This window comes from Orbicella faveolata, unplaced genomic scaffold (assembly GCF_042242905.1).
Source record: "Orbicella faveolata isolate gen_17 unplaced genomic scaffold, um_ofav_v1 contig_36, whole genome shotgun sequence".
In the NCBI taxonomy this organism is placed as follows: domain Eukaryota; kingdom Metazoa; phylum Cnidaria; class Anthozoa; order Scleractinia; family Merulinidae; genus Orbicella; species Orbicella faveolata.
Window position 1 is genome coordinate 12,055,136 of NW_028301565.1, and position 21,379 is coordinate 12,076,514.

The 21,379-nt window shown below is 39.7% G+C and overlaps 3 protein-coding genes across 4 annotated transcripts; 1 reads left to right on the top strand and 2 right to left on the bottom strand.

Annotated features, from left to right (window-relative positions):
* Positions 1-1,562: 1,562 nt before the first annotated feature.
* Positions 1,563-9,523, bottom strand: LOC110054519 (GDP-fucose protein O-fucosyltransferase 1-like). Its single transcript, XM_020760848.2, has 7 exons — positions 9,233-9,523; positions 6,308-6,426; positions 5,433-5,556; positions 4,512-4,677; positions 3,611-3,806; positions 2,902-3,138; positions 1,563-2,200 (listed from the first exon to the last, which is right to left on the bottom strand). Exons 1-7 carry the CDS (start codon positions 9,444-9,446, stop codon positions 2,018-2,020), a joined length of 1,239 nt encoding a protein of 412 aa, XP_020616507.1. The 5' UTR covers positions 9,447-9,523; the 3' UTR covers positions 1,563-2,017.
* A 1,894-nt stretch (positions 9,524-11,417) lies between these two features.
* On the bottom strand, positions 11,418-15,898 carry LOC110054499 (gamma-butyrobetaine dioxygenase-like). The gene is made up of 4 exons (XM_020760824.2): positions 15,150-15,898; positions 13,140-13,245; positions 12,395-12,597; positions 11,418-11,932 (listed from the first exon to the last, which is right to left on the bottom strand). Exons 1-4 carry the CDS (start codon positions 15,806-15,808, stop codon positions 11,596-11,598), a joined length of 1,305 nt encoding a protein of 434 aa, XP_020616483.2. The 5' UTR covers positions 15,809-15,898; the 3' UTR covers positions 11,418-11,595.
* A 1,225-nt stretch (positions 15,899-17,123) lies between these two features.
* On the top strand, positions 17,124-21,328 carry LOC110054500 (protein SLC31A2-like). Of its 2 annotated transcripts, XM_020760825.2 has the most exons (4): positions 17,124-17,389; positions 19,168-19,234; positions 20,159-20,372; positions 20,709-21,328. In XM_020760825.2, exons 1-4 carry the CDS (start codon positions 17,387-17,389, stop codon positions 20,947-20,949), a joined length of 525 nt encoding a protein of 174 aa, XP_020616484.2. In that variant the 5' UTR covers positions 17,124-17,386; the 3' UTR covers positions 20,950-21,328. The 2 variants fall into 2 exon arrangements, with proteins under 2 accessions (XP_020616484.2, XP_020616485.2); XM_020760826.2 differs by lacking the exons at positions 17,124-17,389; positions 19,168-19,234 and adding an exon at positions 19,899-19,969.
* The last annotated feature ends 51 nt before the right edge of the window (positions 21,329-21,379 follow it).

Sequence of the window (21,379 nt, forward strand, 5' to 3'; positions counted from 1 at the left end):
GCAAGCAAGACATATTTAGCAGGTAATTAGTAATAGTAATTGGTCCGAGTGGAGTACATTTCAGGGAGTAATCGCGCGAGTAATTTCAAAATCGGACGAGGGCGAAGCGAGCACGATTACTCCCTGAATTGTACGATACGAGATCCAATTACTAATTAATCGTATCTATAACAAATTTCGGAATTAAAATTCTCTTTTGAGAACTTCTTTTGAGCGAAAACGTCTGTTTCGCTTTTCATAAGTTTTGAAATCTGTAGGAAACATCGCGAAGAAATCCATTAAGGGCCCATTAACCGATCTTTTCGAGCCGTTGCTAAGGAAAATTTATTCTCATACAACCTCATCATTTTTAGTTAGTTCAGAGTTATTTCATGTGTTTTAACTTTTTCATGATCAGTAAGACTAGTGATGACGTCATCAGGCCACGCCCATAGTCATGTGACTAATACAGAAAAAATGCAAAGGCTCCCAGGCAAATTACTTTATCGGGAATTTTTTCACACTACGCTCTGCACCGATTTTGTTTCATTTCTAGATGGTCAGATTTTGAAAGCATTTCAAAATATTGAAAAGTTCGTAATTCTCTGAAAAAAAGCATGATTTCGAAAAAGGAATGCATAGCTATGTTTCCAACATTGGCCTTAATCGAAATTCGTCGAAAAAGGCTGGATTTAATGAAAAACCGCGTTTCCTTTAGCATTTAAAGAAACCGGAAGTGCGCCCGATAGATATTGGAAGTTACCCTATCAGCGAGTGCGCAATTTACACTACCAGCGCACTTCGGTAAGATCAAACAAAGCCACACGGAGTTAGTTTTTCTCTTTCTACTGCTCTTGTACTTTTCTTGCTTTGCATTTTGTGAAACACAAAAAAACCCTTCTAAAATGTAAGCGAATTTGCAAGTTTTTGAGTTGTTATTATTTTCCGCGCTCAGGCTGACGTAAGTAACCGAAAGTGAAATTTCACCTCCTTAGCAACGCGCGCGAGCGCGCGCATGAATCGGTTAATGGGCCCCTAAAGCGCGCGTAATTGTGCGAATAACGTGGATATCCAATTACAGGTATCTAATTACAAAAAGTTCAAATTAGATATCTGTAATTGGACACCCACGTGATCGCGCGCCGATTACGTGACTTATTATACACTGTAGTCACCATCTGTCTTCTCATTGGCTAAAAGCCTACAGTTTATTCTGGGAAGCAGTGCAACCTACAGATTAGTGAGTAATTCGTAGGTTGCGCACGCAACTCTAAGACCAATGTCAAATTCTCGGTAGTAGTTCGTCATGTGCGGTCATCCGAGCCGAGTAAGTTGCGGTTATCACAATGAGTTCAAACTAAATCGCCAATTATGGGGGCACCAAATGATAACGAGGGAGGCACGGTACAACCCACCTTGAAGCTGAGTAGAATCTGGATATCAGTATGATCTATGACGGGACGGGTCGAGGATGCCAAGGGAAACAAAAGGAACAAAGTCTAACGGACCTGTTGGAACCACTACCTTGTGGTACAGGCACAAACATACGTTAATATGTATACACGACTTGTTGCATACGGTGCTCTGATATATTGAAAAATCTAATTTTATTTGCACAATGTCATTGGCTTCATTGCCGAGAAGCCCCTATCTATAAATATACGTTATATTAAGTTTTAAAATGTACTATATAAATAACCGAGCTGGGCGCATTCTTTTGCTGACTTCAGCTTGAGATGTTGGCATTGGATACATCATGTAGTACAGTAACAGAAGTAGAGCTTCAATTAAATCATGAGACTTCCGCATGTGTCTTTCCCGTGTTCTCTGACTCCCGTAGTTTCAAATCAGGCCCTTTGTTTGATTTTTTGTTCAATTTCGCCTTCAATATAATTCTATCCAAGAAAGTAGTCTGCTCGCAGCTTTGATATTTTTGGCAGTAAACGCTATTGAAGTAATACTTTTGTTGTTGTGAATTTTCTTAGAAATTGTCTTAGTACGCCTTGTAAGCATGTCAAAATTGAACGGTTCACGAGATCTATTTTTCATCCTTAAAAGCCCAGAATGATGTTGGTTTATCGTTTACTGCACGATAGCGTGTCACAAACGAAGTGAAGCTCGACACACAGTTTCCTATAAAGTGGTCAGCCATGGTTAATACAGCTAACTCCACTATTGGATCACTGATTTCATCTGAAGGATCTCTCCTGTGCACAGACACCTGCAATGACAAGATCAATTATTGTCACGAGAAAGAAATATATATCCAAAGGGTGAGATGTAACAATAAGTTTACGATTTCGATTGGTGCACCAGAAGTCCTACAAGTAAACCAAACCTGTAGCAGTTCATCTGGTCTTATGGTCTGGGTAAGGGTACAAGTCCCAAAAAGGATTTAGTGTCGTTAGTGACTCACTGGTGTCGGTGTGGTTTGAATCACATTCAAAGTTCGACCACCGACCAATTTTGTTTTCCTGTGTTGGTATAAGTCGGTAGAAAAGTGCTTGCAATAAAGGGTGAAAAAAGCCTTTTACAGTGGGCTGTTACAGCTAGTTTGTAGGTAATACAGTGAGCAGTCCCAGCCGGTCCTGTGGTTCGTTAATGGACGATATTCAGCAATGTCTTTGTTATACCAACGTTTCTCGTCGCTCAGTTTTGGTCAGTCGGTTTCGTGGTCTGGTTTCTACCAGTCTCTCCGATGCTATCGGTCCCACATTTCTCCCAAAAACAAAGTAAGAACTTTTCCGATGGAAATTTCATGTCATTCTTCATTCAATGTTCCATTCTTGAAGTGAGGAGTTCTGATGATTAAACACAAACCGCATCTTGACAAGAAACTGAGCTGGAATGAAATACCGCACCTGCAGATATCTCGGCCACACCCTACCGCCGTTGTTCAAAACAAACGAAACAGTTACATACCTTCAACGACTTCAGAGCGTTTGAGAGTTCCTTTATCATTGGATCATTATCCGTTGCAACAAATACTCTTTTTGCTTTAGCTTTCTTCACAATCTTTTTCGTTTTCTTGAGGATTTCACTCTTTGGTGGAAAGCACATCTCGTAAGTGAGTTTCTTGTTGGAGCCAGGCTGGATGCACTGCGGTGACGCAAAGAAGGAAGTGGTGTGTGGGTCTTTCACATGCTCACAAGCTCTTTCCTGGACAGAAAGGTTGTCACATGAATAGCGTTATTGTAGACTAAAAAGGAACTGAAGACCATAAAACAATTTAAATGAAATCAATATGACAGTTCTTTAAATTTTTGAATTCGAGATTTTGTCAATTCTCTTAGATCTGGCCTCGTGAAAACTGTGCATCGCTTTTTCTTTTGCTTTCTTTAATTCTTCTTTGGAGATCACATAAACAGGGATTATTGCTTGCACTCTGTTTGTTCAATTATACACACTGATTAAGTTTTCTAAAACCTTGAATTGAGTGGCCCCTAAAACACCTTAAAAGCGATTTTCTTAATACCCTTTTCTTTCCTTCAGCTCGTGAAATCCCTGCCCTTTAATGTACTCCCAGCCTTAAAAAGGACCCCTTCCAGACGGGGCCTTCCCACAGTCTAGTGTACATGTATTTTAGAAAGCAAACCTGGCCCCAGCACCTACTTCATCCAGCTATACTTACAAAATCTATGCCATTGCGAAGATGGATACCAACAAATGGTTCATTCTGCAGGATGCTGGTTAAAAACTCCTTTGCTTTCTTTTCGATCTTCACTGACCACTGAACAAACTTCTGTAGCCACCTGTCTTTTTCATGCACCGGGAAGGAACCAGGGGCTCCCATCAATGCTATTACAGGATATTCTGACACTGGGAATCTACAAACCAGTCAACAAACGATATAACCTATAAATGAGATCATCCATAAAAGAATGAAAAGGCACTGCTACACAAAAGGAATGTGGTGTAAGTAAAGTTTTGGCTAGAGATACTTGGGGGCCCTCTTACAGTATTCGCCTCAATTCTGACAAATGTCCACTCACATTTGTGGGGAGAAACAAACTCCACTGAATTTAACTCTTTCAAGGGAAAAGTTGGTGACAAATCCAGATATGCTCAAAGAGGGGCAGGACAAGGGTGGATGAAGTGAAATGGCAGGCCCTTTTATTTCTTGTTCACAACAGAGATGTCTTGCAGTGAAAGCTGGTGAAGGTGAGCCCTTTAATCCCAACAAAAGACGGTGGTGGGGTGGGGGGGGGGGGGGGGGGAGAATTCCAGCCCTTTAAGACTTTTTTTCAGCAAAAGGCAGGGATGTGCATCCCAGGCCAAGATCTGTCCCATAAATTTTACCCTTAGATATTTCCTTTAAACAAACTCACATAAAGGATTCCATGAGTAGTTGTACAAAACTAGAAAATATTTGTTTTGATACAAAACGTACTAGACATGGTGAATTTCCAAAATGTCTGAACACAAGGCTCTTAATAATTTATCAACATACATATCCCCATTTAATCAAATTATCAAACTGAGTAAAAAATCCCTCACATCTTTACTTAAAGAGACACAGAACAACCAATTACCTTGTATCCCATCCATCCCTGGCCCAGTCCTGGTCTGTATTCCACAGCAACCCAGAGTGTTCCCGATAGTCGTCAAAATTAATATGAAAGTGATCCCAGAAGGGACCAAAAGGATTCCCATCCTTCATTCCACACCTTTGATTATCTCGAAACGAGTAACAGAAACCTGTGAAAGATCATCGTAAAGTTAAGAGTAAATCGTTAATCAGCAGTCTGATTTCTCTTTATAATATCAATATCTTGTGAGGTGCTCAGAAAATGTTCTGAACAATTAACTAAAGCTGAATTATAGTTACACAGAAAAAGAGAGCTTGTAAGTCTGCAACTATTTTCAATAGTTTCATAGTGCTAATTTTTTTCTGTAAACGTTTCCTAATGAAGTATTTTTTCATACCACTGAAGTTGGCCAGCCAATATTAACCTTAAAATCTTGGAAGTGACCAAATATTTATTTTAATTAATGATTGGCTGGGTGACAGGTTTCAATAAAATTTACATTCACAAGCTTAGAACATATGAATAGTAGATGTGAAAGACATTTACCTATCAAAATTATATGTCATACCATAATATTAAATTTTTTGTACATTATGGTATTCTTTGTTACTCAGCTTTAAACTGGCTATAGATAGTAATATATTATTAAATAAATTCTTTGGTCACATGTCAGAACCAATTTTGTCCAATTAGTATCCAAGAGAAAAATTCATGATAATTGTTTTCCCTCAAATACTTGATTTGCAGGCAAACTGAAATTATTTAAGGCAGATCAACCTTCAGCAATTGTGAAGATATCTGTTATTATACCTACATGTATTTGAATGTAAAAATGCTCTTACACTCTAGCTTGTTTTTAAAACAAATAAATTAAGGGGTTAAGAATGAAAGGAATAGTGTAATTGTGGCAAAACAGAATAAAACCTATCCGCTGTCCAGGTGGCCATACTCTCGGTGCAATGTCTTTCATAAATGTCTCCATCGTAATAACATTGTGATAAGCTTCAAGAGGCTTAACAAGAAACCAGTCATCAAAAGGCACTCTATCCTGTGAGAAAAATATATTCTATATTAAATTAATGTAACAGTAATACACAAAAAATGCTCTTAAATACATGTAGTTTTTAAATCTCTCACATTAAGTAGCTCCATAGTGGGTGATAGAAGATATTTGAAGTACACAAGGCCACATTATCACACTTAATTCTCCTTCAGAATTATGAGGGTGGATTCATGCATGGAATTTTCTTTTTAATAGGATGCAATCATTTGAAAAAGATGCTGTAAGTTTCTATAAGAACATTACCAGCATATAGGCTTAACAAAAACCCAAATTTATCCAGAAAACCATTCCAGGGAGGGACTACCATATAAAAGTTAAACAGGGATGCTTGTGGGAAAATTTCAAAAGAACCCCTAAAAAGGACCAAAACGTCATTTGAATCACCCCTAAGAGATATCAATTCTAAAAGAACAGATCAACTGATATTTTAATCATAGCTATAGAGTAAGTTATATATAGTGCTTGTTTTATTTTCTTACTCGGTACCCTAAAAGGTACCTCAATAACTCTCTAGCAGTGGTCACTTTTGACTTTTACACTCTAGAAGGTACCACAACACCAATTTTAACCCCTAATAGGTACAAAAAGCATCTCCCAACGTCATTCCACACTGTGATTATTAAAAGACCTAAGTGAGCGAACATGTTAAGAATATAAATTTGTAAGCATGAATACATTTATATGTATTTATTTAGATAGTTTCAGGAAAAGCATCACAATGATAAAGTTAACTTACAGAGCCACCTATTTTATGGCTTGGATACACTATCCAGGGGGGTAGTATAAGAGTTCGCTTCAACCCCTTTGCAAATGCTAAAGATCCTAAAAACTGGTCTGCTTGATTTCCAAACCTGCCTAATTGAGAAAAAAATAAAGGACATGATGTATTATTTAGAAGCTAAACTAGTGGGCACCAATGAGAGAATTTGAAAAGGTGGCATACAATTTATTTTCTATCCATAATCAGGAGCCCATTACCCAAAGCATACAACTTCCCCTGATATTATATTCATGCATTGCCATTTTCATAAGTAGATTTTTAGATATGCCTTTCCTACAAAAATTACTGTGACGTACAGGTGACACCTGCATCATACAAAATGGCAGCCAAGCTACATTGCATTCATATACTATTCTGTTCTCTCAGAAATCTCTGAAGAAGGTTCCTCACATGCTTCCGCCATATCTGTTTTCCATTTGGGCAAGTTCTCCTAGTTACGTGTTAACAGTCTGTCACACAATCAGTTGTGATTGGTTACCCAGAATTTGCATTCAGTGCACTGAGTGAACACTTTCAGTGAGTTATGACTGATCCCTGTTTAAAGATTTGTTGTAAAGTTAACAAATGGCATAAGTTTGTCTTGCTGATTTTTTTAAAGCTGTCTGTCTTAATTTCCTAACAATAATGAGGGGGGTGTAAGGGTTTGCGGTGATGCGGTTTTACGTTATTTTTGGCGCGGTTTTGCGGTAATTTTCGTTTTAACTCGCAGTATTGCGGTTTCAAAACATGAAGCGGTTTGCGGTTATTACAACCTTTAAGTCACAGTTTTCGATGAAAAAAAAAAATGTCTGCGGTGATAACACTCTTTAGAACAGTCAGCAGGTGGTCGGCATCCAGTTGTTTTGCATGCGCCAGCCAAGTGTTTTGTTTTACAACACATCAGGGTTCATTATATCAGCTTACAATTTAACTCTGTGGTTTGCAATTAACAATCGTCTTCTCCACTGAACGTGAACTCTGTACGAGACAAGAAGGTCACAATTCCAGAAGTAAAATTTATTCCGCGTTCCACATCTAGCACAGGGTCGTCCAAGGTAATCAGTCACCCAATGCAAGACGTACAGGATCAGTGACAGAGTTTTTCAAAGTCAAGGGAGATATCAGTACTCGTTCAAGTACATGACCCACATACTTGGCATTTGGTTAGTAGTAAATAGAGTATAACAATGTAGTACAATATACCGTTAGCGTTATGATAGTATGTTTAATACTAACGTACAATGTTATCAGAATATATCACAAGTCTTTCTGACGTCAACAATCATATTGTGGCCTCTATGTACAAGCGGTTTCGGTATTCGGGAAAAAATCCGATGCAGTTTGCGGTTTCTTGGCGTATTTCTGTGCGGTTTTGTGGTTTTCAGACCCCCCTTACGACCCCCTCAATAATTTAACAATATACCTTTCTTGTCAAACTGATAATACATGTATAACTGATGACTTGCAATCAGGAAGCAATGTAAATCCACTCTTAAACCTTCTGGCTATGAGGACTATTTATTTCCCAGGAGCACATAATTTGAGATAGAGCTTAACTCAGAGTGGCAGCCCATAAGGCTATAGTTTGACTGTGTGGGAGAGGGAGGGTAACTAATAAATTTAAAATTTAGCGAAATACAGGTAGTCTATCCTTTCACCACTCATTTTTTGTACTGCACTTTGATCAATCAAATTGTACCATTCATCAGCACTGAAAGTCTTCCCTACATGAAAATTACTCAACAGCTTGCATTAGGTGTGACCTTGCCAATTTCAAACTTACAGTGTAAGTATTCAAATTTCTGAGAAGTTACCTGCATCAAATTGAATACACAACATATTAGTTATTTAAATATGAAAATAGAGAAAAAAAGGTGGAAAGTTTATTTTCAGGGTGCATATAGGCTAAATAATTAATACTACCTGTCGAGCAAACATGTTGGCCACTGGGCAGGTTGAGTAAAAAAGTTATCTTAATGCAATAAAAGGTCTGCACTCGGATTTAAGACATAATGAAATACATATCAGAGAGCAAAGGTCTTGCAGTCACTGCTTACTTAAGTTTAAAATTGGATTTAAATTATGAGTACTACCAGTCACTGGTATGAGACACCTCAAGTGTACAGGAAATTTTTCAACTCAAACTAGATCAATAAAACAATATCTGAAAGTTTAAAATCTCTGTTATATTAAACAACATGAAAAAACAAAGCTTGTCAATAATATCTAGCAACAGCAAATATATCTGGCCAAATTGCAGCTGAGTGAGGTGTTGAACTCAGACTGAAACCAGACTTTGAGCTAAGGGGAGGGCCCAGTTTAGTTTTACTTGCCCTGCCGGCTTTTCTTCCTTCAGTCATTTCTTCTTTTTTCACCCAAAATAAGTGTGGTGCCTCCCCTAGATCCGCCACTAAGTTGTTTGCTATAATTTCTAAAAGCAAGGTCTTGTTCTGGGTTCTTCCTTCCTCAGAAATTCCCAACATGGTTTTCACTTAGGCTATGTCTGAGGTTAACATTACGTCATGGAATTTTTCTAAGTGTTTCTATCTGATACCGACCTAAAGCAGCCTGCCACGTGGCTTTGTAAACACCCCCCTTAAAAATATTCTCCGCGATCAGCACCTAACCGAGGAACAGTAACCTACGTAAATCGAAAACATTTTAATTTGTTGATGTTAAGGATTATTGAATTACCAATATTTTCCACATCTTTTTAATTTAAGCTTATCTCGAATAAACATTATCAGCTGATATCAATTAAGCTTGCCAAGTTACTCCAAACCACTTGAGATTACCGTAATGAAGAAATCAAAATAACGTGAATGTTTTGATTTATAAATACATATTGTTATCTCAAGTAAATTATGATCCACGTGTGTTCAAAGCATTATGGTAACTTACCCATACATGGACAATAAACAATGTATCCCGTGGAATGATTTGCTGAGGCTGGAGCAAATGACATCGGCTGCTGCTGTCCCGCCACAAAAGCGATTTTCTCGTCTAGATCTTCGCCTAAATGATCTTCAGCATGACAACGAGGTGAAATTGCTAAGAGTGAAATGAAGAGTGATATCCACGGACAGAAAAAAGTCAAATTTTTCTTCGCAAACATTATCGATCTACAGCTTCACGTGCAGTTGACACAAGTTTACACCAAGAGGTAGGTTACACGAATTCTAAACGTGTTCAACAGGTGACCGCTGGCCACCCGTACATGATTCATAACGCATCAAGCGTTGGTGCGTGGAATACAGCGGTCAAACGCCGGGCATGCGCAAATGGGTACATATTTTGGCAGCCGCGCGCCAATTTCCCGCGCAAAAATTTGAAGGAAAACATGGGAAACAACCGGTGTCACGCAAAATTTACTAAAAAAATTAAAATGTTCATAGAAATCTGTAAAAGGAAAAGAAAGCAGGTAAAAGGAAAACTTAAGACTTTTCAGACACAAAGTTTACTCAGTTACCGGTATTCTGTTGATTTACCATTTTGTTTTGAGCTTTACCAAAAAAGTTTATAAGTCTTGAAAACCCGTGTCATGCTACGAGCCGACGGCGTAGTATATTTTTATTTGTTTTTATTAATCATACGATGCGTGACGCCGGAAACGGACGACAAACGGTGTATAAAAGAAGGAAAAATGGGAGAAGAAAAAGACAATTGCAGTGATTCGGCTTTGCTCAGACGAGCTGGAAAAATTTTGGTAAGGACTGTGGGGATTCCTTCCGGATCCTGGCTTTGTCTGAAACACAGGAGCGAGATGAATGGAAACAACTAACGATGTTCATGTCCATCGTCATGGGGGCATAGCTGGCCAAAATACCGATCCCAAACCTCCTGTACCTGGTCTTTGACCAGGTGGGAAAATCTTTTCTAAACTATAAAGCTGGGAAAAACTGGTGCACTAAATGCAAAGTCCAGGCGAACAAAAAATTCAAGGAGCACGGAAAATACATACCGCGGAAAAGAAAGACCTGCAACAAGTAGAAGGTAGAACAATTTCTGCTAGCTCTCGTTGTGCGGGCTAAAACATAAACAAATATATAAATAACGAGGAAAATGTCATTTATAGGATGCCGATGATCCACGAAAACAACAATGTCATGAAAAAATTTTAACCGCCTTTAAGTTGCTCGATTGCCCGCACATGCGCAGACGTTTGACCGCTGTGTTGGTGCGTGGCTAGCTCGGAGAAGCCAAATTCGATAAAGTCTTCCGTGATCTTCTAGAGATCTTCTAGATTTAGCAGACGTTTCCTTTCCATTTTCCAGTCGGGAAGATCGAGGAAGCGAACGAACAAACGGGGTGAAGGGATGAGGGGGTGAGCAAAAAATGTAGAAGAAGGGGGAGGGGTGAGGAGGAAAGGAATCATGTTTTGCCCCACCCCCTCCCTCTGCTCCTTATTGTTTCGCACTCGTTCGCAGTTTTTAAATTCATTCCCTTCAAGTGCTTGGAAATGAACGCCTGTCGCGCAGGCTAAAAAACGGGGAAGGGGTAGGGAGGCAAAAATTAAAACGCGTTTTGCCTTCCCCTCCCCCGTTTAACGCCTGCCACGCAGGCAAGCTAGAAAAGATTTTCTTTACGCACTTACAATTCGCCCATTGTTTTAACAGTCAGATTGGAGACCAACTGCTATACCAGTACCTTATGTTTTGTTGTACAGTACAAAAACCGATCTAGTGAGACAAAGAGAAAAAAAATTATATTAAATGCCTCATGCATGATGAAGTCAAGCGATCATAAGGGACCTAAGAGGAAGGTGATGTCATGTTTCTTCCACACCTAGTCACCCCTCAGGACCTACTTTGATGGCCGTTAACCTAAGCTTGGAAACTTCAGGAACTCTCACAATTGAGGGTCCAAGAAAGGGGCAATAGGCAGGGTCCACTCAAGGTTACCGGTTTCTGGTCTGCTGAAGAAAACCTGTGGAGCATCCACCTGCATAAAGTAGCAATACTCTTCTCGACTACGAGTCTAACACGATGATATGCGATCGAAAAACAGAAAGAAAGAAAAAACAAGCTTTCTTAGTGACAAAAGTCGTTCAAGTTCGCCCGTCCTGCAGGAATGAAATTGCAAGAGCGAAGGAAATGATTCTTTTCTTTTAATTTCCCTCTTTTCTGTATTTACTCACTAATATTATCATATGGATAGTTCCGTTGGTATAAGAGAGCCCTTTATAGCAAAACTATATGATTCCCGAAATAAACCTTCAAAGAATGATCTTCGGATTTAACAATTGTCTTAAGACGACTGTTTCTCTAGCCATTAAATGGAATGTTGAATTTTTTAGCGAGTCTTCTCATACGGGAGTACATCATGTCCCAGTCCATGTAGATTCCACTGAGAAAGCGACTTCCTTGCCCAGTTACTGTAAACGCTGATCTTCCATGCAGCACACGGCTGTTGTTAAAAGAGATCATATCACCAGGCACCATTTTGTGCTCGATTTGATTGGCTGGGTCTCTTAACATTTTGCCGAGCGTGAGATAAGCTTCGTAAAGTCGAACAGTTTCCTCTGGGGAGGCAGTAAGCATTACGGAGTCACGCACATGATTGTTAAAAGCAAACCGTGCGATTTGGTTGTTTTCGTCCAACCTGTCATGACAGGCAAAAGAAAACTATTAGTCCTTCAAACCCCTCCTATAATACTGCCTGGCCATTAAAACGTAACAGCTTGGATGTTATTTGTCCTCGTTAAGGCTCGAAAGTAGATTTATAAACCTAATCCTTTCATGTAAGGGGGTCTATTTCCTGGTTCCGTATAGAGAATAAAGACCAACTTTTTGTCGTCGGTCCATTTTGTCGATTCACCTTGATTACAGTTCAAGTTAATTTACTTTCCTTAGCAGCTGTTGTTTGTGTCGTCAAGCACGATGCATCAAAAGAATGGAAAAGGCGTCGAACGAAGGGTGAAGACCCAAACAATAGTCTACTCCAAGGTTATAATAAACTTACTGTTTTCAGTCACATTAACCCTCTGACGCAACTCAACAAAGTTTTCCACCCAATAATGGAAGAATGCCATGTAAGGCATGTATTGTTATTCTGGCAACTTACTCGATTGTGTTGCGTGCAAATTGATAGTCAAATTCTCCAAACATGTCTTTTCCAACATCGACAAACTGGAATCGTGCCTTTGTCAGGAGATCAAACTTTTCCGGGTGTTTATGTTGTAGTTCCAGTGAAACATGGAATCCATCTACGAACTGGTTCGCGCCTCCATTCCCAGGGGCTTGTTCAATGCAGTGCAACAACTGAACCTAAAACAGATCAGGTTGAAAGAATATTTTAACTATTTCAATTCCTCTCAGCCCTTTGTCGGAATCACAACCAATTAGCCTTAAAGGACCTTAAATTGGTACCACCCTCCCGCCAAACCTTCCAAAGGTCGCGCCCCAGGCTATCAAACAGTTCTAATTGCTCATGTCATTCAATCTAAAATGTCAACGTTTCCCATTTCCTGTGAACGATTTAGAGAGAGATAGTGAAGAGAGAAACTCAAGTTAGGTTATCACCTAGTGACCCACAACCAACGGGACTTAAGCTGGTTTCCCTTAGATGAAGCGACATGGATAACGTGACGACTGCGTCAGCATGAACCTGTTCGAAGAGACAAACTTTTTCAGCGCGAACATTCTCGCATTGACCGCAGACATCTCTCACTGTGAGATTAGGGGCGTTATCCGGGCGTTTCGAGTCTCGTTGGCGTTGCGTTAGCCTTAATTCGTTTTACCATTCAGTTCCCTGTTTTGATGTAAAAGAATGACTGCCGTAAATTATCAACCAATAAACTGCCCCTTACTCCTGGTATGTAATCGTAATAAGACAAGTCAATGTGTAACGGCAGGAAATTAGACGTGTATGCCAAGTTGTTAGCATCGTACTTCGCCTTTACTTCAAAGTGATGGCTGAAAGGCAAACAAGAAAGAACCGTTTTTAGTTTTCTATCTTTCACATGGCACAAAGTTGAAGAGAAGAGCATTCCACGGAGCTACAGAGCTATTATGAAAAAGCTTGAAAAATCACAGGACGTGTTATGAAGGTCGGCCGCCGGCACATCTTCGAAAAACAACTAAAACCCACTTTCAGCTGGGGTTTGCAGAGTCCCAAAATATTTCGGTCAGCATAAAACGCACACCGCGGGCTGCAGACTGCAGACTGCGCACAGGGGATAAAATGAAGACTGACTAGTGTTACCGGCCATTTCCAACACTGACAGCTAACCGGAGCGTTATTCAGGCTGACCACAGTTATATTCAGGCTAACCGGAGTGCAAACACACTCCCATTACCCTGAATAGCCCCGTTTGTTTACGGCTAGCGCCTTGCACTCGATAATAAATAGCACGATTCATTAAAACTGGATCATTGGATAATGCAATTCAAGAGTTTTCATTGGCTTAGCTATCATGGTGTATCAGCAATTATAATCCATCAAATATTTTCGTGCGCGTGCGGTTGGTCTAAACGTGTCACGTGACTGCATATGCCCTAGCTAAAACTGGGGAATATCACTCGGAATATCCGAGTGATATTCCCCAATTTTCAAGACTGCGCAGGTTGCGAAAAATATTTGAAGTATAATCATGAACACGATATCCTCCATTTGACGCGAAAATATGCTTGGATATTTGCACTTGGACATTATCTGTTCCTCAAAGCTCACAGTTTTCAGAACAGATAATATCCGCGTATCCTAGCATATTTTCTTGCGAAATGGAGGTTATTGTTTATTTATATCATGCTCTACAAATTTTGGGGGCGTTTTTTTATTTTTATTTCTTATTTTTTTTAGTTTTCTATATTTTGGGGGCGTTCGTGGAATAACTGTTAAATATACTCGAACGTCTGCAGTCTACAGTCTGCATTTACCCTCGGTCTGCATTTTACCGCCGGTCTGCTCTCGAACCTCAGGCTCACCTAACTGCGTTCCAATTCAATAGCTTTTAATATACCAAGCACTAAACTTTGACATAAATTGTCGTTCACTCTCTCTAGAAGTTTTAGACTACGAGTAGTCCCTCTCTCGCTTGTAGTCCGTCGTGCGTGACGTGAAAGAAAACCGCGAGAAAAAATGGCCGCGCGAACTCCTGCGCACGAGAAGCACGCGAAATTAGGATTTCACGCGGCTTTTTTTGTTTATTTAAGGTCTCGCTTGAAGGACTAAGCGAAAGAGAGACTACTCGTGGTCTACTAAATGTTACATTCTGACTTGACATTTTCGTTTCATTTCTTTTTATGCCTATAGGAAAAATAATTTATAACTACGTAACTGACTAAAAAGCGACAAAATTCGAACGTATCGAAAGTGTCGCAGGGTTAGAAACTTACCGGTACCCATTTACCCCGACGGAGGCACTAATCTACACCGCTTTATCCGGAGTCAAGTGACGACTACGTCGCGAGAGTGTGGCGCACGAGATCGTGTCACAAAATCTCCGGTACAGTCCAAATTTTATTCAATCACAAAGCGCGTCTCTCCCTTCCCCGGAAGTCACTTCCTTCCCCCCACCCCCCACCTCCCGCTTGTGCGGTAAAATAAAAATGAAGTGTGTTCAAATCGTTAATAAAGAATAATCCCGCGTTAAATCTAACCATTAATAGCACAACACTGCCTATTTTTCTCACTGTTTTTTATTTCTCCGTGACATTTACATAAAGATATTTTTCGTCCCTTCAGTTTCCAATTGATAATAATAAGAATAGTGATTAATTGGGTTAAGTTGACAGAGTTACCGAAAGCACGACCTCATATAACCTTACAGGTTACGAAACAAATTTTACTGACAATCAAATTAATAACCTTCACTTACCCATAATGAGTAGTCTTAAAATGTCCAACTCTGTCGGACAATTTCTCTACTTGTCCAATCTGCTGAGGAGTATTTGTGACGAGTGCAATACCTACACCATGCAAAGACTTGAGCCACTCGAACAGGGCCCGGTCATCCTCCATAATCTCGTGAAAATCGCTCTTCGGAATCTTGCCTTGTAGCTTTTCAGCATTCCAGAACTCCACCCCGTCTCTGTTCAGAGTAGATCTTTTACTGTTCGATCCTTTCCGTTCGCTCAATCGTCGCGAGTGGAGCCACTCTGACTCAAAGGTACTGATGTGTCCGTCGGGCCATGTAATGATGATCCGACCCCCATCGGGCGCAGCTTCGTATTTTTCCGGCAGAATGCTCAGATCTAACTTGCCTACAGTGTCAAAAGAACGCTGTAAAGAGGACTCGTGAAAGCACTCGGGACATCGGCAGATATCGCGAAGATAAGCAAACGGGTAACGATTCACTGAGTTATTACTCCATGTCACGTGCAGCATTCCATGTTCGCTTTTGTTTTCGAGTTTTTGGACCAGAGGCTTGGAGGTCGGAGCAGCTGAGGTCACCCCTACTACGTGCGAATTCTGGCTTAACAATCGAGCACGGTTGATGAATTGGGTCCTGCAAAGTTGCCTCACACGAGACAACATGATTATTTCAACCACTATGGTGCAATAGATGCCTTAGCTCACGCGAGAGAACATGATTATTCGAAACTGTTTGTGTGACGCAGCGTGACGGCTCAGTCTTCACCCAAGATTCTTTGCGAACTTTAAGGTGGGAAAAAAACACAGCATTTTTCAAAGTTTTTTCGTGCCTAAGATTTGATTCCAAACCACGATAGAGTGTACATTTTAAGAAAGCCTAAAGACCAAAGATTACGAAAAAAAAATTTTTGTACCCTAGAACTGACACCGGCTGATTAAATCTGCCACCTGCAGCATGCAGGGGAACTTTGAGGAAAGATAACTCCTACAAGGACTGATCAAAAGGAATAATTTTTACATTTTTTAAAAGAAGACAAATAGCTTGCTGTATTAAGCATAGAGATTTTTGAAAAGTTAAAAACACATGAAATGGTGACCAGTTAAATCTGATACAGAAAATCTAGCCTACGTTTCAATGCATTACTTTTACAAAATGCACTGGATGGAAAAGTTCTCCGCTTAAAACACAAAACTTCCTCAGAACAACAAATCCTGAAATTTTCAGCTCAATAGGACATATCCTTCTCAAAATATCTTTTGTCAAAGGCAAAAATAACTCGATTTGAGAAAATAAAACTTCAACACCTCAAGATTTAAATTCCGGTTAAAACAAAACTTCGATTTTTTTTACAGAATTTTAGGTTAAGTCCCGCCTTATTGTTATCTGGTTATACGTAGCGCTAGGGCGCAAATTTACTTTTGGTAACTCAGGGGAGGGCGCTAATCGATCCTTAATGGAGAAAGGCGTTAATTACGGCCGAGCCATGAGACACTTCTAACTGAAGAACTGTAACAATAGAGGCTCTGATAGTCATAATGTTAAGCTGTCAAGAGCTCTTGGTCAATGTTGAATATTTTCGCCTACAACTGTATTGGAAAAAGGCGCTTTTTAAGAAAATTACAGTATGTCTTACATCGCAGACCAGATGAAGACTAGCGTACCGAGGAACCAAGAGACTATGGCCCCTTGGAGGAACTTAAAGCGAAAAAAAACGAAAATGCGAAGAGAAACTCGAAGGTTTGGATACGGACTTAAGTTTAGAATAGGAAGACAATGTCATGGTAAAAGGGAAGGCAAAAAACAGCTCAAATTTATTACACTTCTCCGTTGTAAAGATTCTCGATACGGTCGACAGAATTTGACTTCCGAGGTTGTTGACCAGAGGCGAATATTCCTTACAAAGCCAGACCTTTGTTTTAAAACATATGATTGACAAGTAAGGCTGTCGACATGTAAATTTCCCATGTGACAGCTGTTGAAAGTTTTTGTTTTATGTGGTTCTTTTGCATCTGTTACCGGTGTGAAAACAGTATTTCACTTCACAGCCGCTGTTTTGGTCTTCTGCAAATCACTGTGTCGTTTTAGATTTTAGGGTTTCTCTCTAATTAACGCCCTGGTGAACGCTATTATCCAAAGGACCCCAAAGTATAAAGCTAAATCCATATAGATCCTCCTAAGATCAGCTGAAGTCGCGGTTTCACTTATTCATATATAAAGGAGAAGCATTTGACTGACATAAAATGGTGAGTACGAAATTCAAACTTCGCTATGTGTTTCAATATAAACCAAGGTTTCGGACTTCATTATACGCATGCATATAATAATACGACGTTTGTGTCTATTATTTTTGCTATAGAACAGGGACTCAACGGGTCAGTCAACCGAAATATCATTATTTTCATATTAAAATAACCTTCGTAAAATTCACTTATCATACTAAACATTCAATTTCTTACGTTTCCTTTACGCTAGTAACCGTGTTGTTTCTTGGACAGTATATTCTTTTTATTAACTATGTTTTAGAAACCATTCTTTTAGCAATTTAATCGCAGATGCACTTGCGATGCAAGCGATCTTGACTGAAAAGTCTACTTTGATTTCATGCAAAGAATAATTGGCAATTAATTTCTCCCTGCAATACTAACACATAAATCTCCTCGTGTTTCACACAGCCAGGAAAGCGGGCCGCATGAAACCCGCTGCTCCCACAAGCACAAACAGAAAGGTTACGAAAATATGAAAATCGTCAGCTGGTCCGGTGCTGCCTGATGTACCTTCGCGTTTTGAGTTCGTGTAAACTAAGGCGTATTTTAGCCTGTTACAGCCACCCTCCCCGATAGGAAAAAATCGAAAAACCATCACTTCAGGGAGGGCGGCTTTAACAAAGGCTAACATATTTTGAACTTTCTGAAAGGGTTATGGTAACGAGAAAACCCGAAATTAATAGTTGCAACAACTTGACGGAAGAAAGGAAGATAAATAGCGGTGGCCGCTAAATTTGTCGGCCTCTTATCCGTTGTCATAGAGACAATGCAGTTCACTTTCTCATGCTCGTAACCAGCAAAAGTATTTAACGAAACCCTAAAAGTAAAGTTTACTTCATCCTAGAGGGGAAATAGGTTTAGAGGTCAGCTGAAGCGACTTGGTTATTGTTACTTCCCAAAAATGAGCTGCAAGTCCATCGCATGTCACTTCCCAGCCTTGCCTCAGGCTGCCCCTCCTACAACCTGAGGCACTGTTTGAGAAAAGTGTCTTGCTCAAGATGATCACAACACGAGAAGACAGGACGAAGAACGAACTGCGAACGTCCTAGCCATCTGCTGGATATCCGGCTTAACCAAGTTGAAAACTAAAAGTAACGGATCTTTTAGTGTAGCTCTCAGTAGGCTTGTAATTCTATTCCCCGATCAAATTGTAGCAGGATTTCTTTCGGTTTTCTTTCGGTTCTCCATACTTGCTCCGGTGAAAATGCCGCGAAACCACACACTATTCATAGTTTAATCAATGACATGGAAATAATTGCCCCTGTTCTTTGAAGTTTAACCCATTAATTACAAGCATAACTTTCTTTTCGCTAATGAGCGGCTCGCAAACTTCTGCTTCACTGACGGAACTACACCATACGGTTCGCTGAGAATTTACAAGATGCAAATAAACTGGTCTTACTATAGTAGAAGTCTTTAGTCTTTATAAAGAAATCAGTCACAAGATACGTGTGGCTTTACAATCAATAACAAACTAAGCTAAACTAGAAAAAACCTATCATATGTATTACAAGAAAAATTTTAAGAAATAAATTTAAAAAGACATCTGTTTACAATAGCCCGTTTGAATCGTTCCGTTTTTACTTTAGGGAGTATGAAGTCATGGCCCCTGCAGATCTCGGCTCAAGCAAAACCACTAAATCATCATTTAAAACCATAAAACAAAACACTGATCGATTATTAGGAAGCTAAAAAATGGTCGGTATCGAGCCGAGATCTGCTACCTGACCCAATTTTTTTACGTTATAATTTTTTAGGAGGTGTTTCATGTGAGCACGGAAGGAATTCTTTTATTCCAGAACTGGAAACTTAATTCAGCAACAGGTAAGTTGTACTTTGATTATTGAACCACGCAGAGAACTGATTCACAACCAGCATTTCTGCTTAGCATAAGCTTATGTCCTTTGAGTGGTTTATATGTCTCAGGCCAACAGCTATCGTAAAACCGAAATGAGGGTTATACAGCGCGGCCACTGGCAACAAACACTGATGGCGGTATGAGCCAATCAAAAATCAAAGGCAAATCATGCAGTCTGGGTTGCTCTGATTGGTTGGCTAAACATATGTTTGCCGCCTGATTGGCTGGCTTTAACATATGTTTGATCTGATTGGTTGGCGAAACATATGTTTGATATGATTGGCTAGCGAAACATACGTTCGATCTGATTGGCTGGCGAAACACATTTTTGATCTGATTAGCTGAGCATTGTGTTCGACTAGGGTACCGTTCAACAGGAACAGCTGAAAAACGCTCGAACAAGTGCTTTAACCCTACCAGCCCCTAGCCAGCGCCCAAACTAATCAGTAAAAAGTTTAAACTGATTTGCGGTAATTTGATCTGATTATGCGACTGAAAATAATTTGTCGCAAAGCAAAGGCCAAATATGATTATACGACTAGCTGATGTCTGATTTCATCAAACAGCGATTGTTTGCTCTTAGGACACTTCATGATGGCAAAAGTGGGGGTCTTTATAACCCAGTTTCCATAACCTTTGGTTCTATTCTACACCGTGCTTACGTAAGCGCTTATGTGCCACTGGGCACGAAGACTGAATGGGTCAGTACATGTACACCGTATTTGCTAGCTCATGCTGATTTAATTGGATGATTCTATTTCTGTGATTTTTTCGTCATCTTTTTGTTTTGCGTGCTGCTGTGCAGTCTTAAAAGAGTTCAAATCAAATTATATCAATTCCATGTTGATTAGACTTCAAACTCAAGAGATTTTTCCTGTTCCTTGTTTCAGTCTTTGTTGGAGCTTGTTTGTCAACATTCTTGATCACTGCTCTGTATGAAGGCCTCAAAATATTCAGGCAATGGCTTGTTTGCAGACCGCTCCGTCTCTTAATCAAAGACTTATGGAAATCAAGGTCCACAAGCGAAGATATCACAGATAACCAAGACGCATCTAGCATTAAAGAGACTCTGCAACAGCATCCTGCTAGATTTCCTAGAAAGGGGTGACTATAATTTACTGAACTACTCCTCTAGTTTAGTTTCGTACAAAGCAAAGCAAGACTTTTAGCACTTCATTAGTGTAAGGAACGCGATGTTTCCCAAATAGAGAGGAAAGAGAAGAAATATTGATCACATGAAAAGCTCAAAAAGGGAGGAGCCTTGGAACGAATTTGCTTTATTCTGTTGATGGCTATATGGTAAGATCGTCGCTAGGGCCGGTTTACATGACGTATGAAACAAAACAAAGCATAACGAAAACATAAAACATTAGTGACATTTGTTTTGTACCCTTTTTTTTTATCCTTGCTGATAGCTGCTCTCACTATTTTTTTTTTTAGCACAAGATGGAATAGTAAAATGCACATTCTACAAACGTTTCTTCACACAGTGCAGGTGTTTGTGGGATATGTGCTGATGTTAATAGTGATGACGTATAACGCCTGGTTTGGTGCCGCAGTGCTTGCCGGGGCGGGAGTAGGGTACTTGGCCTTCTCAGCAATGTTCCCGGATAACTTGAGGCTCAAAAGGAGTAACGACAATACGCTGGGTTTGGAAGAACTTCAGTTCTTGTCAAAGTAACAATCTCGGTCATAACAAGAAAGCAAATAAAAAGAAAATGGCTTATCGGATAACTTAATGAACAAAATAACGTAAAATAAGTGAATGACGCATTTTCCAGGCCCAGTTGTGGCCAATTTTTTATTAGCACGGTGGAATTTGCACGTGTTCATCCGACTTCGAATTTAAATTTACACAATACGTAGATAGGCAACTTCAAACAGTGTCTTGCTGCTGGAAAGGGTGCAGTTCTCCATTAATCAAGACACGATGCCAAGTCTTTATGGCCTCAGCAAAGAGTGTTTCAAAGAGATGATCGTGAGCCGAAATAACTCCCGTGGCATGAAGTAGTTATGAATTAAATAAATAAATAAAAAATAAATAAAAATAAATGAAATGTGTGCTTAGTTTAATGCTAGCCTATTCAAGCAGAAGCATGCAAAAGGGATTT

What these genes read in the sequence shown, in the direction of transcription:
- LOC110054519 (XM_020760848.2), bottom strand. Translation starts at nt 9,446, where the DNA reads ATGTTTGCGAAGAAAAATTTGACTTTTTTCTGTCCGTGGATATCACTC. An exon ending in GCCACCTGGACAGCGGATAG is followed by an intron (nt 4,678 to 5,432) that starts GTTTTATTCTGT and finishes GATCTTTCACAG; the next exon opens with GTTTCTGTTACTCGTTTCGA. An exon ending in ACGCTCTGAAGTCGTTGAAG is followed by an intron (nt 2,201 to 2,901) that starts GTATGTAACTGT and finishes TTGTCATTGCAG; the next exon opens with GTGTCTGTGCACAGGAGAGA.
- LOC110054499 (XM_020760824.2), bottom strand. Translation starts at nt 15,808, where the DNA reads ATGTTGTCTCGTGTGAGGCAACTTTGCAGGACCCAATTCATCAACCGT. An exon ending in TTTAAGACTACTCATTATGG is followed by an intron (nt 13,246 to 15,149) that starts GTAAGTGAAGGT and finishes TTTGCCTTTCAG; the next exon opens with CCATCACTTTGAAGTAAAGG. An exon ending in TTTGCACGCAACACAATCGA is followed by an intron (nt 11,933 to 12,394) that starts GTAAGTTGCCAG and finishes CTGTCATGACAG; the next exon opens with GTTGGACGAAAACAACCAAA.
- LOC110054500 (XM_020760825.2), top strand. An exon ending in GAAACTTAATTCAGCAACAG is followed by an intron (nt 19,235 to 20,158) that starts GTAAGTTGTACT and finishes TCCTTGTTTCAG; the next exon opens with TCTTTGTTGGAGCTTGTTTG. An exon ending in GCTAGATTTCCTAGAAAGGG is followed by an intron (nt 20,373 to 20,708) that starts GTGACTATAATT and finishes TTTTTTTTTTAG; the next exon opens with CACAAGATGGAATAGTAAAA.